Source organism: Helicoverpa zea, chromosome 27 (genome assembly GCF_022581195.2).
Source record: "Helicoverpa zea isolate HzStark_Cry1AcR chromosome 27, ilHelZeax1.1, whole genome shotgun sequence".
Lineage (NCBI taxonomy): Eukaryota > Metazoa > Arthropoda > Insecta > Lepidoptera > Noctuidae > Helicoverpa > Helicoverpa zea.
The window spans coordinates 822,034-839,827 of NC_061478.1; the positions used below are offsets into that span (position 1 = coordinate 822,034).

General features: G+C 37.2%; 1 protein-coding gene across 1 annotated transcript in view; it reads right to left on the minus strand.

Moving 5' to 3' along the window:
* The window catches only part of LOC124643447, a 28,261-nt gene extending 19,453 nt beyond the window's left edge, over positions 1 to 8,808 (minus strand). Inside the window, exon 1 of the mRNA XM_047182435.1 lies at positions 8,663 to 8,808. Within this exon, the coding sequence (XP_047038391.1) occupies positions 8,663 to 8,738 (76 nt within the window). The 5' untranslated portion in view covers positions 8,739 to 8,808. The remainder of the gene's footprint in view (positions 1 to 8,662) is intronic.
* Positions 8,809 to 17,794: the final 8,986 nt, after the last annotated feature.

Genomic DNA, 17,794 nt, shown 5'->3' on the forward strand with positions numbered 1-17,794 from the left:
GGAGAAACGTTTTGGTGTATAGGTATTTATCTTGAATAGAACATTAAAATATTATTTTTGGTTTTTCAGAACCAACAGTTTTCCGAGGTTCCACCCGCGTCCCAGGAGAACTTTTTCCCGTACCAGGATAAAATATAGCCTATTTTACTGGGGAAGAGTGTAACTTTGCAACAGTGAAAGAATTTTTTAAATAAATGCAGTAGTTTTAAAGCCTTTACTTGCAAACAAATAAATTAGTTTTCCTCTTTTTAACATTAATTTTTATTCAGACATCATTTATGGGAAGAACCCTTGAGTTTATCTATTTTTATAGATATTAAAATGCTGAAGAGTTTGTTTGTTATACTTGGCTGATAATAATTTCATTATTAGATAGCCCATTTATCAAGGTAGGCCACTTATTATCCTGTCCTTAGATGTAGATCCCACAGGACTATTTATTATGCGCTCCGTATTATCCAGTTCCTTAAAGTAGTTCCCACAGGACACAGATAAAACTACTTCCCAAACCCAGACTACTAAATCAGAATCTATCACTTTAGACTCACTGTGACAATCTTGCACAATATCTGACATAACAATGGTTGGCTATACAATAGTATGACAAAACTTTCACTGCAAGCCGCAAGGAGCCGTGAATATTTCGGCTGTTTCGTTATTAAGATAATGATATTAGAGGTGTATTGGGGGAACTAAGCATCTGCCTTGTTAAAGGTAACTTTGGTAGAATTGGGAAATAATCATTTTTAAACTTGAAACATTTATTACGAACATGATATAAAGTGTAGAAGTACATTGATGATACCCTGTTAGAGCACAGCTAGCTACTTACAGTTTTCTTGCAGTTTAATCCCATTTCTTTGGGAAATATCATGATTCATGGTATTTACTAGCTGTTCCCTGCATTTTCATCGACGGGAGCAGGACCTGCTTCCCGCAACAGGATAAAAGTAACCCATAGAGGTTCTTTTTCAGACTCTACTAGACTATCTGTGTATTAAACTCTTAGTAAAATCGTTTCCGTCGTTTTGGAATGAAATCGCGATAGTAAGATAATAAGAGAGTTATGCCCATTTTCACCAACAAATCCCTAAATTTAGGGATTCCCTAAGAGCATTTACGGAACACTTAATAAGAATTTCGTTTTCACCAAAATTTAGGTGTCCCTTATCCATAGTTATTTATGTCAAAATTGGGAGAGCCCTTATTCTAAGTGGCACTTAGATTAAGAGATTGTTGGTGAAAACGGGCATTACTTTCGCATTTATAATATTAGTAAGGAGAACAAGTTAGTTATCTTTCACAAAGGTTAGTGAAATATCAACAAAAAAATTATATCGATTTTGATTAGCAGTTACGATAATGTTTTATGAGACCAATTAAACTATCGGCTGACTAAAAGTGTCCGCTATTCTAGTAGATACTCGGTTCTGTGTATCTTAAGATGGTTAAAACAAACTCATTTCTAAAACCGTCGGATATTTTCTAAGTCCACTAGAACTACTTGAGTGCTCACTGGACCGTTGTGACAAGATGGCGTGACGGACTTTAACGAAGCAAGCCGAGTGAAATACACACGGAACACGTCTCATTTGTAAAGTTGGGTAAGGCTGGTCATGAAAGAAACTTGTTAAATACAGAGATGATAAAAAAAAATTGCAAAATGGAGATTAGGGGAAATAAAGAAGTGAATAATTAAAAGAAGAAAAAAAACTATTTTTATACATAGAACACAAAAAGATTATAGAAATCTTATACGTAATACATAGGTATGTGCAAAGAGTAAAGATTGTATTGTTGGTTTAAATCGAATAGGTTCCGGAACTACTAAATCAATTCGAATAGTTTTTTTGCTGTTAGGAAGCACTACGGGCTTTGTTTTATCCGAGTAGGTACAGGGAGAAGATTCCCCGGGATGCGGATGAAATCGCGTGGAACACCTAGTATTTACAAACATTATAAAGCTGATCAGTGTGTATATTTGAATGTGCTTATCGCAGGTCCTACTAAACTAACTTGGAAAAATATTTCAGTACGAGTTGCTCCATTGACTAGAATTGTGCTTTACCGTGTAGGGTTAATATTGAAGGCTTCATATTAATGATATTGTAGATTGTTGATTGTTCTAGGGGTCGTCTTAGAGAGCCGATTTATTAAGGAAGACTGCATACTACATTTTAATTCGGGAGCCCGAGGTAGTCTCTACTGGAGACGAGAGAAACCAAAAGACTAAAAGACAAGAAATGAAGCAACCAAAAATTCTTAGCTAACATAACAGCTAAAACAACCACGACAGCATGCCGTAACAGATAACCACTCAATAGCGAGTTAACTGCTATCAATGCAGTTAACTTTGAGCGCTTCACTAAACCGCGGTCAACGGTACAGTTAAACCTGCCAGTTAAATACTGATTGTCTTTGAAATTGGCTGATTTTACGGCGAAGTTAATCCTTACTTCCTTAATATTAATTGTAGACACCTGTCTACACAGCGGACTGTTAAAAAGTTACCTTTGAATCGACTCTCATTGACTTGAAAACTTGCTCGTGGCTAAGGAACAAACTAAAACTCATCATCATCTCCCGAGCCTTTTCCCAACTATGTTGGGGTCGGCTTCCAGTCTAATCGGATTCAGCAAAAAATGTGTTAAACATCGGGTGAATAGTCGGCTAATTGTTCAGTCAGTATGCAGTGGACACTAGACACTTCTTAGATAACAATCAGCTGAGTACCAGTTTTGTACTCAAACTTCTTTGGCTGCAAAACAGCACTTTTGGAACGTCAAAATTTACAAAAGGCAGCCCACAAAACACCCACCCTTTACCACTTCCTATGTGTTTTAACAGCCACTAGGGTCAATCGATCATAAAGTTAAGCATCGCTTGGTGCAGTCGTCAGTCGATCCACGGAAGGATATCGGACTATATCATAACGAGATTTAAGGCCCGTAAAATCGTAAGTCCCGGCTGTCATTTGAACATCTTTGGCAGTCGTTACAGGTAGTCAGAAGCCACAAAGTCTGGCAGCCAATCTTGCCAGTGGGTTTTAGCTACCAGATAACTAGGAAGAGAAGACCATAGGCAATCGCTCCGTAGTGCACACTGATTTGAATACCAGTGTGCACTCATCATCATCATCATCCTTCGAGCCTTTTTCCCAACTATGTTAGGGTCGGCTTCCAGTCTAATCGGATTCAGCTGAGTACCAGTGCTTTACAAGAAGCGACTGCCTATCTGACCTCCTCCAGTATACCAATGAATACCAGTGTGCACTATGGACGGATTATATTGGACAACGACCAAGCTGGCAATGCACATTTACGACATACACATACACATCGACAACACATACATGAACAGAACAACACAACACAACACAACATAACACCGACATAGCTGGGAAAAGGCTAGGCAGACGTTTTTAATTACCTAGCATCTACATCATAGTCTACTCATTAGCAAACTATTCAGTCGTCACCTGTTACAAATCAACAGCTAACGTATAACGGTTTAACAGCCTACATACAGACATACCTGCCTCGCCTTTTGCGTGTAGTCATAGTTATTTATAAATACCTACAACTTTAGATCACGCTGGGTTTTCTACATATAAAGGTTGGGCAGAGAAGTCATAACGGCAATAAGCATGGTGAACGAAAGAAAGAAATTAGTCAGTCTTTTTAATCCCAAAATAATGGACATAAATAGTCTTTCTTTTCAGCCATAAACAAATTCTTAACAAGGAAGAAAGTCACGTTTGGGTTTATCATTACCTACCTGCCTAGCCTTTTCCTAACTATGTTGGGGTCGGCTTCCAGTGTAACCGGATGCAGCTGAGTACCAGTGTTTTACAAGGAGCGACTGCCCTGCCTGACCTCCTCAACCCAGTTACCTTGGCAACCCAATACCCCTTAGTAAGACTCGTGTCAGACTTACTGGCTTTACTACCCGAAACGACTGCCAAAGATGTTCAAATGACCACCAGTTTATCGTGCCTTCCAAAACACAGTAGAACTCCTTATAACAAGATCACCTATCCACGGACCAACCACTCTTGCTTAACTTTTATAATCGATTGGTCCGCGCGGCGTTGACTTTACTTAGCCACGACCGACCCCAACGTAGTTGGGAAAAGGCTAGATAGACGATTCAATTTGTCGATCATCATCATCATCATCATCTCAGCCATAGGACGTCCACTGCTGAACATAGATCTCCCCCTTAGATCTCCACAGATACCTGTTGGAGGCGACCTGCATCCAGCGTCTTCCGGCGACCTTTATAAGGTCGCTTGTCCACCTTGTTGGTGGACGTCCTACGCTGCGGTTGCTAGTCCGTGGTCTCCAATTTGTCGATAATACATATAAAATGCATCAATTAACTTTAAAATCTACGCATTAATCTCACAAATGCATAAGAAGACAGATTAAAATCGTCGTAGATATAAAAAAAAACGAAAGCGTTCGTGTTTCGTGGAGAAAGTATATAAATTCCAATTTGTTAGCTCTTGCGACTTCGTAAGTAATCCGTAATTGTGATGTTTTCTTAATGTTTCTTCTGATGCTAGTGTAATGTGTAGTGGTTTAATGATAGATAATTTAATTTAACAAATAGGTCCCCATTTACATTTAGTTATCCGCTCTCGGTTTCACACGTCTCCCGAAGGTTTAACTTCCCGTACCTACTCGGAAGGGAATAATATATATTTCCTGGGTCTGAGTTCTCCCCACCATTTTTCAGCCAAATGTGGTTCATTGGGGCCTTATTAGTTTTTTTTTGTTTGTTTGTTTCCCAAGAGCCCCGAAACTACGGATCCGATTTGCATTTCACAGTTGGGAACCTGCAGTATCACCGGGTGATATACCTAGCTTTTATTCTATCCGAATACGGGAAAGAATTTCCAAGGTTCCACAGGACGCGGGTAAAATTTCGGAAAACTGCTAATGAGCCATAAATAATGTAACTAACACATTTTCAGAAAAATATGGAACTTAGCTAATTGTATGCAGTCATCATCCTTCTGCTCTTATCCCAATTTTATTCTCTATCTAACCCTGTCGACTTTCACACAATCTATCTATGTTTCTTTGCAGTCGTACAGTCTTCTAATAATAAAATACATGAAGAAGACAAGCTTTTAAGAGTAATCTTCGATGACTATAAGGTAATTGACCCTCTGGCCTTGACTGGCACACAACTGAATAGCCTTGATCGACGCTTTTTATAGACGTTTTTTTAGTTAAATGCTCTTGAAAATGGTTTAAATAGATGCATGTTGTTAAGTAATTGTTTTTTATTGAGTGGTAAGAGAAAAATGGGAGTATCTTTAGCATGAATTGTAATGTTATGTAACGTAAGCTAGAGAGTAGGGTGTGAAGCCAGTACGAGTAATTTCTTTGAGATAGCTAAAATAAACAGCTACTGGCTTCCAATAGCGGTTTCCAATACCCTTGTCTCAGGGAAACATTTACATATGTAATCGTATAGAAGTAAAACTAACATATCATATGTATAGCCTTCCACGATAAAAACCTATCTAACACTGTAAGATTTTGTTCAAATCAACTTAGTAAACGGCTACTTTTTATCCATTTACGGGATGTAGATCCCACCAGAAACGATAACCGACCCACTAAATAGTCAAATCGGCGATTTGGCCAATGGGCGGCAAGGTGGTACACGACACATGATTTGGTTATTGTTATACGTCCCTTTCAACATACATCATAAAGTTACTTTTAATTAACTTACTTGTTTTTAGTTGTATATATGTATAAATAAGTTTATTTTTACGTCATGTAAATATGTACATAAAAAGGAAAAAAAAAATCCATTAAAACATTTTTAAAATCCAAATAAATAAAAAGTTATTAACTTAATAATACTTAGCATCGTGACAAAACCCCTGATCATTATCTGACAGTTCGTCATTTGTGAATGTGAAAGTTTGTTTGTTACATAACAACTTGAAAACTGAATCAGTGACATCAAGCGTTACTTAAAGATCAAAATCTTTATTATGTTTTTATTTATCTTCGTCTTCCTGCCATGTTCCCAAGTTATTTTGTGTCGGTGCAGTATGTTTTCCGCTTCCATTCCTCTCTGTCAGCCATCATACTTACATCCACTCCCTTCTTATTCATGTCCTCTTTCAGACAATCTCCATCCATCTTTTCTTCGGTCTTTCTCTCCCTACCGACCCATCCCCCACATTCATATTGAACAGACGTTTAGGTGTTAATTAAACAACAAAAGATTTTTTTCTTCTGGGGATTCTAATCATCAGATTAATCAGACCGATAAAAAACTTTTGCCGACAGTTTTTTAACCGACTTCCCAAAAAGAAGGAGGTTCTCAATTCGTCGGGATCTTTTATTTTTCAATGTGCGGGGGCTTTAACTCTATCTTTTTTGAATTTTGCTAGAAGGTAATTTGAGTTTATCTACTTGCAAAAGACCTTTTACTCTTTTAAGTTTTATTCACGTAAATAGCTTATGTAATTATGTACCTAACTTACGATAGTTAAAGCAAATTTAAAAACCCCTGCGTAATTCGCTGAAAGCAGTTTCTTTGAACATCTTATAACTAACGTAAGTAACTTACGTAACTTTAAGGACGCTTTTACATTTCTCACTCGCTCAATTTTAGGTAAACTAGCGGCAACACAACGACATTGCGCTCACACACACATAGAAGCCATTGTTGGCCAGATTTTGTACATCACTCAACGAAATTTGATACTTGCAAGATTTTTTATATTATTTTATTTTTTTTTCGACTGTAACTAGTTGTAACTTACGTGTTTGTAAAGGGTTTCACGCTTATTGATATGATTTTTAAATTTTGTGTGATGTGTTTGTCATCGGATTATATGAGTACTGGGGGATTCAGCACTAAGTAACCCCTCTATACATAAGTATTTTGGACGAAAATAAAAACCGTTGTGAGAAATTAAAATGTAAAAAATAAAAACAGTAAACAACCAAAAAAATATAAAAACAAAATGACAAAATTAAGATATTTTTAAGAATTATTTTTAACAGTCAATATATTTCTTGAATGTAAACTATGGTCCCTAAGGCTAGTGTATCGTGGGTCAACCAGTTCTGGAAGTAAACAGGTGTTGTAGAATTTAACTAAATGTCCTTCCATGTTTTCCTTCCAGAACTGGTCGTTTCGTTCCACAAATGCATATTTAATTTTGACATTGCCAGTCCATACGGCAAATACGCATTGGTTTTGACCAGTTACTCGTAACTGGCCCTGAATTTGGTAATACCATTTGCTTTTTTTGTTTATTATAAAACCCTCTGAGGTGCATTTTCAAAAGTCAAAAAATATCAGAATGGCTGTCACCGTAGGATGCTGAATATCTTCAAAACCACGAGGGTAGCAATTGGTAGCAACTAATGGTAGCTGGTAGCAATTAGGTAGCAACTCTCTAAATGTATTTCGAGAGGATCGGTGATTTGTGACGGCGGTCCTGATGCAGACTATTAAAAACGGTTGTCGTGTCTCATTTGTCGTGTTTCCATCATTATGAATTTTAAAAACATTCAAAATCAAATCAAAATCAAATTGTTTTTATTTCAAATAGGCCTTTGCAGGCTCTTATGAAACGTCAAATTAGTTGCACGGTTCCAAAACATTAATTTATATAACATAAATTATGAACATACACACATACATACATACAAAGCCTGTCAAAATCATAACTCTTCTTTGGCTTTACCGTAGTTGGGTAAACTCCAACATTTTTTTTGGTCTATATCCAATTTTTTTTGGCCGTGGCATCTGTAAAAAAATTTACTATTTCATAAAAAAAAAAGTTCGCCATCATGAAATAAATACACATTTTCAAAATCACAACCCCCAAAAATCTTTTAATTGATTACTCATAATATCAAATTATTAAAAAAAATGTGCCCGCCATTTGGAATTAAAAAAAATATTACTGTCATTTTAATAGGTATCTATTATCTATACAATTCTAAAAATAAGTACGTACGTAAGTACGGCCATGATACAACATGATGGCCGTACTTACTTTTGTTTTGATCCGAAAAAGTATCAGTATTTCAGTCCCAGTACACAAATCGTTACACTCTTTATTTTAGATTTTACGTATTTATTTTTTCCGACAAAGCGATACACCCATGCGTCCATGAGCGCGTCTGAGCGCGGAATGACGGTCCGAGACGTGCGCATAGCGAAAAAATGTATGAAGAAATTTGAGAGTGATTTTATAATTTATTGTAAATTATAAAGTGGTTTATGTATGTCAAAAAAAAAATAGCTGAACGTGTAGAAAAATACATTAGCTGTGATTGTTTTATTATTGGAAGTTATAATTAAACTCCACATTAGGGTTACACGTACTTATTCAGACCCCTTTTTTTGTACTTTTTTATGATTCTTCCGGCGGTGAAAACGAAATTGTGTAAAAAAAAAGTATGGGACTGTGTAATTATAATGCATTTAACGTGGAGATGAATAAATTACCTTTCATTTAATACCATAATATTGTGAAAATTGTAACTGCTTATGTGTCAAAATGGTACCTTAAAAACATTGATATTTGCGAGAAACCGAGCAAGCGTCCTTAACACAAATATTAAGTTATTTTTCTTTTGTCACAGAAAGTAGGCAAAACCAAACTTACCATTAACAATTTGTATGAAGATCAGAAGCATCATAGCACTGATGCTCCTCGACCGCCATTTTATAACGGCAGCCATCTTGTTTTGGCGGGATACTAAGCGTTGTCCATTCCACTTCACATTATTGTTCACATCACTCACTAAACACTGTTTTTTTTTTTGTTTTTGTGTTGATTTTCGATGGGTGGTCACATTTATTTGATTATCTGAAACAAAAGAAATTAAATTAGTTGAGAAGTTAGAATGTTAGGATTTTCCTATATGTATTAAGACTCAAAAGAAAACTGTAAACGGTTACCCATCTAAGCACTCATTACACCTAATTCTCGTTATCCTACTCAAAAAAACGCAGCTAATAATTATGATGCTCATTTGCCTTTTCCTAAATATGTAGGGGTTGGCTTCCAGTCTAATCAGATGCAGCTGTGTACCAGTGTTTTACATGAAGCAACTGCCTATCTGACCTCCTCAACTCCACCCATAAAGTAGGTACCCATGAAGTAGGAAGTCTTGGACCCTTTGACCATCAATCTTTTTGGCTTCTGATTACCCTTAACAACAGTCAAAGATGATAAAATATCAGACAGGATTTAAAAAAAAACATGAATTCCAAAACTCGGGGGAACTCGTAGCTTAAAAGCGTTACTTGAATTAATAATCGACTCGTGTGACTGTTCATTAACCAAATAATTATAAAACAATGAGGACATCCACAATGGTTCGTTACCTAATTCAAGCAAACGTTATTTGTTTGTAGGCCAAGCTATCAATTGAATAACAATCACATAACCGCGAATTTCTTATGGTTAGGCACGGAGTAAGGGAAGATGAGCGGATATTCCATAATGCAGGTAGGTCAGGTGCCTTCTTCTAGCTCAAATATGACAGTGGGCATGATCAAAACGATCAGTTACGAGTGAATTAACGAGGGATGTGGGTTTTTTGGGACTGTCAACGATTTTTGCTATTACGAAAAAGGAGTCAAAAAAAGCCGTATAAGGATGAAGACAGTAACGTTCTTCGATCCCAGCACATCCGAATTTTGGCGCGCTACTTTCTTAAGAGATTTTCCGTTATGGTACCTCCGCTAGTCATTTTGTTCTCCGTGGTTAGAAGTAAATAACCATGGTCAATCAGCTGCTATAGATGTTGTGGTCTAGAACTGGTCTAATAGGGCAGTATGTTAATATAACATGCAGATCCGTAGTTGCATCCGTTTTGACTTTCGGGACAGCCGAGAAAAGTAAGGTAGCTTAGAAGTTAAAGCACCTGTCGGTCAAGTACGAGTATGCGGGTTTGATTCAGGTGAGGCAGTAGAAAATTAAGTACCTAAATTCTAACTTATTTTAACTTATTTAAGGTGCTCTCAGGCACCAATGACTGAAAAAAAAAGAGAAAAGGAGGGTCCAGATTATTAGAACCTGGAACCTGGACTTCAAACTCTGATTTATCCATGAATCCACTTTGAGCAAGCGTAGTGATTAATGCCTTTCTCTCTTTGCTGGTCATTAAAATTTGTGTAACTTTGTATTGTTATAAGTAGGAAGTCATCATATGCACGAGGCTTGCAGAAGGTGAGACAATATAAAAAGGCTGATAGTGAAGATAACAAGGTAATCGGAAACTCATTTTTTGTTCGCGAATAATTTTCAACAATAATCAATATTTAAAATAATAAGATTAAGAATCTGGTGAAATTCTATCAAAATTGTAGATGGAATCTGGTGAAATTCTCTCAAAATTGTTATAGGTTAGCAAAATCCTGGTAATTAAACCTATTTAAAGTTCATAAACCCTTAAACTATTCACAAAAGAAGGTCGTCACATTGGCCCACAATAACAAATGTTTGGCCAAGAACTCCGTTACTCTTGCGAGTTTAGAATCTTCAATTAATGTTGGTCCTGTGTTGAATATCGATTTCATTATTTAGGTTTAAGTGTTAAGCCTAGGTTAAGGATTGAATTCTAGTGCATTGCGTGTGTTGGGAGTTAAGTGTTTTTATCTAGATTATCTTGTGATTGAATTTAATGTTCATCATCATCATCATCATCAGCCTATCGCAGTCCACTGCTGGACATAGGCCTCTCCAAGTCTTTAAATGAATAAAGAATTTAATGTTGTCGACTGGAAAATATTTGTTACTGTAGCTGTTCGCCTCAGTATTAAGCTTATCCCGAATAAAAAAGAATTCCAAAGGAAAACAGTCGTTTATATATCCCTAACATTATTTATAATGCTAATGAGTTGTTTGAAAACGCTAATCTCGCAAAAAATCACGAAAAATTAGCTCTACGATTATCTTCTACAATTTATGTGATTGGCTTTTAAAGCCGTGTAAGTCAAATAAATCTATACTAATATTATAAAGCTGAAGAGTTTGTTTCTTTGTTTGAACGCGCTCGGGTTCGTGCAGAGGTTCCCATCCCACGGGATGCGGCTGAAACCGCTGGCAGAAGCTAGACAATAAATAAATCTCAGCTTAAGATAGCCCATTTGTCGCGTAAGCTCATACTTCTTATCCGGCTGCGCTGAGTAGTTCCCACAGAATTTCTGGTAAAACCGCAGAAGGAAGCTAGTTGTGAAAATTAAATGAAGAGGTTCATACATTTTCAACATAATTTAAGGTTACGTACTCTCTTATTCATATTTCTTAAGACTTAATTTACTCAAAATATCTACAAAACTTATTTTGAAGTACGCAAACGGATATAGATGACCCTTAAGGCCGGAGGTAACCGTCCTAGATAGTTGGAGCGTGACGTAAGTTCCGTCATAATTACTGACGTCACCAATGACCCCCTTTTGACTACGTTATTGAACGATGGCGGATACTCACGAATGTATAAAAACAAAGAGCGATTTTAGGGTTGTCAGGCCAAAGGGTAAAACGGGACCCTATTATTTAGACTTCGCTGTCCGTCTGTCACCAGTCTGTATTGTAAAAACTGTGATAGCTAGATAGTTTAAATTTTACATATGATATAAGTATATCTGTTGTCGATATCACAACTAAAAAAAATATTTTTTAAGATCTGCCATACAACAAACGTGATGTTTTCTTCCGTTTTATAAATAATGGTTCAGAATCTTTCGCGAGCCAGTCTGATTATCACTAGACAGGTTTTATATGGTCCTCCATCTGCTAAATTGGACATCGGCCGATCACCTATGCGTTGGACCGATCAGGTGAAATCCGCAGTGGGTAGAGTCTGCTAACAGAGAGAGATGGCGGGAGATCGTCAAAAGAGCTGTGTCCGCCTCTAATGTGGACGCCTCAACCTGACCACGACCGCTCTGCCAAGAGCTAATCGACAGAGAAGAAGATTTGCTAAATTCATTTCCACTTGGAAATACATACTGCTTTTCATTCATTTTGCGTAGGTAGACAAAAAAAAACATTTGAGCAAAGAAAATAGTACACAAAGTTATCCGAGTCAATTTAAACTAGAAAAAACCCGGTTACAAACCAAAAGGATGGCCCAAGACATGCGCGTGACTCATTGACGGATGTTTTGCAAAGCTGCAACCGAAACACGGTTGTGGTGGTTGTGCAACCATACTTACAATGTGTCATGCAAGGTTGTTGCGAAATACGGAACGGCCCAAAGAGGTTTGCAGTTTGTAAAATTGCGTACGTTTTTGGTGGTAACTTTATGCTGTGGTGTGTGGTGAAAGAGTGGTCGAAAATATTATTTATTATCATAACAACTTAAACTGACTGTAAACCAAATTAGAAAAGATTAAACTAAGAATTTTAAAATGATACCTTCTCGGAACTTTGGCACCGATGACAGAGAAACAACATGGAAACCGGCTGTCCATGGTTTGGGCATGTGATGCGGAAGAATGAGGATCATGTTGTGAGGAAGGTGTTAAGCGTGAACGTAGATGGAGGATATAGTGAAGTGGAAGGACGACCAACGAAACGATAGATGGATTGAATTTAGAAGAAGAAAATTACATGGTCTTCTTCGATAATGTTTTCAAATCGGACCATCGTTTTCTGAGCGCAATCAAGCAAAGAAATAAACTCTTCAGCTTAATTATACATAAGTATTAGTACCTGAACATACCTCTACTTAGCATTTTCTTCGTACATTTGAACTTTACTGAAACCAATTTCAGACCTGCAAACTGCAAAGTTACATAACGAGACAAATACCAACTTTTTTCGAACTTTATTCCTAAAAAATACCAAGCCTCACTTCTGCCTACCCCACAACCGCATCCGCATCACATAACGGCCAACAGGTGTACCGTGGCCCACATTACGTGGTACCGTACTACCATTCAATGGGGTTTGTGTATGTGTGAGTGAGTGAGCGTGTGTGTTGGAGTATGTTGTGCAGTCTTGTTAGTTCTGTAGCTGGTGACGTTTTGATTGCAGAAATGTGTGAAAGATTGAAATATGTCCGTCGTATAGCTAATAAATTAAATAGCTACCGTGTTACCACAAAAACTTTTAAACGTCAGTTTATGCCTTGTCTAAAAAAATGACAAATTATGACGTTGACATATGGTTCATTTTGCTGCCACAATTTTTTTAGACAAGTGTAAAACAGGTGTTTAAGTTTTTGTAGTAAGGCCACTAGTGTTTTGACTGAACAACGTCATTCAATCATTCGTCAAGTTAGATAATATAATTGATAAATTGAGATTTTATTGAACGGCAGAGTTGGTCAAGACAAATCTAAGGGAGAATAGCACGTAGGAGTTAGATTGAACAAATAATTGATATGGTAGATAGAATGTATGACAAGAAGCTTTACCTAGCTTATGTCTGAGGTTTCCAATGCTTTCCTGGGGAACTAATTCCCGCAACCGGATAAAAAGCTTAGCTAATGTCCTTTCTCTGGATTTAGAATATCAGTGTATACCAAATTTCATTAATGCCTTCAATAGTTTTAACTCGAAAGCTGGAGCCAGAGTTACTTTCGCATTTATAGAAGGTAATATTGTAAATATTTAGAAATCTGTGATATTAGTAAGGATTTTTTGGAAGTAGTGACTTACACCTGTCTCTCAAGAGTTTATTCACTATACAAATAACAATTAAAATATTTAAACCCAACTATTTTACCTTCTGACAAGAAGACCCATATAAAACCGGTCACCATATAGATATTAGCATATTATACGCATATATTCACTAAAATAGACAAAAATATACCGTTCGGTTTCGTGTCAATGAACTTCACAAGTTTTGTGATGGCGGTTATAAAAATATTTTCAACTTTCTGTGAGAAATCTTTGTGGTTTTCTGCAGCGTTTCAAGAATAAGTTTTGTTAAAAGCTTACCTAGGTTATTGCATCGTCCTCCGAGCCTTTTTCCCAACTATGCTGGGGTCGGCTTCCAGTCTAATCGGATGTAGCTGAATACCAGTGCTTTACAAGGAGCGACTGCCCTATCTGACCCCCTCAACCCAGTTACCCGGGCAACACAATACCCCTACATTATTATTGCATAAGATAGTCATTTCACAAGTATTCACAATAGGTCCTTAAGATTGTTCATTATTATTCTCACAATATGGAAGGAATGAGCATTTATCATAGAATATAATCATTCAATCATAAGAATTTCAACAATTTCTATTATTCTTTACCATCATTATCTACCTAGCCTTTTCTTTATGTATAGGCCGGCTTCCAGTCTAAACATATACGTTTTCATACCAGTGTTTTACATGAAGCGAATGCCTATCTGACTCAGGGGAACCCGATATCCTTTGCTAGGACTGGTTGTCAGACTACATGGGTTCTGACTACCCTTAACGACTGTCAAAGATGTTAAAATTAGAGCTTTTTTTAACGACGTCAAAAATCATCAAATGACCCCTCCCGCTGTGGTTCAGCAGCGGTGGGGGAGTGTCAGACTCTTACTGACTAAAAACCGTCGTGTTCCGTCGTAGGCCTTATATGTACCAGGACGGCGGTAACTCGCGCGAACAATGCCGCAGCCTTCAAATGAGAACTGACACCAATTAAACGTGCCTTCCGAAACACGGAGGAACTCAAGGAAGATGGTTACCCATCCAAGGATTGACCCGTGTGGCTGTTAATTAGCTACGAGCACCTTCTTTACATAACCTGCCTTATTTGCCAAATAACAGTTATAAGCAAATATTAAAATATTTGCTTATAGCTTTTGAAACCCGTAAATCTTTTAAGTTGAGATAAAATATAAAGAAATTTCTTTAAATGTGATGAGAAATATCCTGTGGAAGTTCGGTAGGGGCCTAACTAATGGACACACTCAGAGACATTTAATAGTTACTTAAGCCGTTACTTTGTGCAGATTTTCTATGAGAATCTGTCACTAGTGAGTGCCTTAAGTAATCATTAAATGTCTCTGAGTGCGGGGGTAACTCTTACGGGGCTGCAGGATTTAAAGATAGAACTTATGATATACTAGAACAGGAATATTATAAGGCAATCTGAGACTAGTCTCTTATTGCATGCCAAACCACCCTGATGACCAATTCCGCTGTGGGTGCAGCGTGAGGGAGTGTCAGACTTACTGACTAAAACCCACCAAGTTCCTTCTGAAGCCCTTTATGTACCAGAGCCGCGGTAACTCTTTCAAACCATCCCGCAGCAACTAACTAAAGCTTTCAGTAGAAAAACGACACCTTATCATACCCGCATACAACTGTCATTATTTTAAAAGTGAAAACAGTAATGAAGCCATGTTTCAAACTATGTCAGTTAAAGTGCATAGATAAGAAACTTATCAGTAGTGTGTGAAACGGAGCTAAAATGATTTAATTTTATGGTAGCTGTTTGCCGTGGATTTACCCGCGTCTTGGGAAACTACTTTGAGTACAAGTAGGGCTGCCATCTCGAATTTTGCCAAACCCGGACAAACATTTAAAAAACCCGGACATTTGGCGTAAATCGCATTTTTCCCCCGAACCTAATTTGTAATCCCTTTACTATTAACATATACTTAAATTCAATGAGGTGCTTCCTTACATGAAAAGTGTCCGGGTTTTCCCCGGACACTTCTTGAAACCCCGCCCGGACGGCCCCCGGACGGCCTCCAAACGAGGACAAATCCGGGGAAACCCGGACGGATGGCAGCCCTAAGTACAAGGGTAAAATGAATCCTTATAGCCTATCTAACCCTGTATGTCTTATACGGACAAAAAAAATATTATATTATAGTCTTGTACAAAGTCATCTGGAATTTGCCTCTGAAGTGTGGAGTCCCATATATGCTGTGCAATCTCAGAGGATTGAGAGTATCCAACGAGCGTTTACCAGACATCTGGCGTATATCTCGTCCGGAATTTCACATGGAGTCCCATACTACCAAAGACTAAATTTCTTTAAAATGAATACTCTCCATAATCGTCGCAAAATTCATGACATTCAATTCTTACACAACCTCATTAATGGAAAGACAGATTGTAGCGAATTAGTTCATCACATTAAACTTGCTGTTCCCACCAGAATACCGCGATACCCAATCACCAAACCATTCCACATTCCATTTTACAGAACCAATGTTGGTAAACGCTCGCCTATGGCACGAATTTGCAGTGAATATAACTAACTAATATAACAATTTGAATAGTACCTTGTCATTTGCCTCTATCGATTCTTCTTCTTTTTTTATTATTATTATTTTTGTTATGCATAGTTTGGTTTAGTTTAATTTAAGTTATTTTTAATTTGAACGTTGTGCGCACCTGTAATTAACATATTTACGCAGGACTTATTACAATTGTAAACTTATATATGTGAAAGTATTTGTAAATAAGTTGTTGGTGTGCCTAAATAAATAAATAAATAAATAAACCCTGAAATAATTTTGCGAATCGGCTCAGTAGTTCCTGATATAAGCGAAAGATATAGGCTATTTTTTATCTGGCTGCGAAAAGTAGTTCCCTAGGGATTCGGCAGAAATGCAGGAATCTCTATAAATCTAAAGTATTAGCCCGGTTTAGCTAATAAACAAACTATTTAGTCAGCTTTATAATAACAATAGGTACCTATTGGTTACACATGATGGACTAATAGATGGTTAAGTATTTAACAAAGTTATGACTTACTAACTTAACTAACGCATATTAAAAAAAATATACATATAAATTCCTCCTCAAAAATCCGAAATATCCCAATCCGTAACCCAAATTGAAACACAATTACACGAATTACTTTTATCTCCAACACCATCTACCCACGTTATCCCACGTTGAGACACCATCAAAAAGCTAATCTTCGACGGAGGCTCGCGGTCAGGCGGTCATGAACCGGTTTCCAAGTATGCAGGTCAGTGGAGCCCTATAGTGGCGTGTTAACGTGTTTACTTGTTGACTTCGAGGGGATTTTCAACCGACTTCAAAATAAGGAGGCTCTCGGTATGACCTGTACTTTTTTTTAACGACGTCAAAAGTCATCAAATGACCCCTTCCGCTGTGGGTTAGCAGCGGTGAGGGAGTGTCAGACTCTTACTGACTAAACCGTCGTGTTCCATCGTAGGCCTTTTATGTACCAGGGCCGCAATATTTAACTATTTCGAATATTACGCATATCGTATCGTCCGTTAGATGTGAACGAATATATGTATATCGAAATAAATAAATAAATAAAATAAAAAATATCGTCGGGGATAGTGCAAATCTACCTAACCAACATTGGATAATAATATCTCGTTAGTATCTGCAATAGATCTCGTTTTACAGGGGAAGGCCAAATAGGCATTAAGTATCAAATAAAATGTCAATTTGCAATAAAAAACTTGAAAGAACGAAAGTGTGAAACGCAGGCTACAAAGATGAATGTGGAAGGATGGAGAGGCAGAGGTAGACCGAGGAAAAAATGGATTGATTGCCTGAAAGAAGATATGAATAAGAAGGTTGTGGATGTTAGTATGACTGCTGACAGAGAGAAATTGAAGCCGAAAACATATACTGCCGGTCCCCGGTCGGTTGGAGAAGCTTTTTCCGAACTTAAAACACCAATGTTGAATTGAAATCAACATCTTCGATGGAGAATTCCACTTATAATATAAGAAGGTACGAAGTAGACGCATCAAGTTATTTTCAAACAGAAACTGGATTGAAATATGCCGTCGAACCGGCAATTATTTTTTTCTTATTCTATCCGCTACATTGTCGATAGAAAT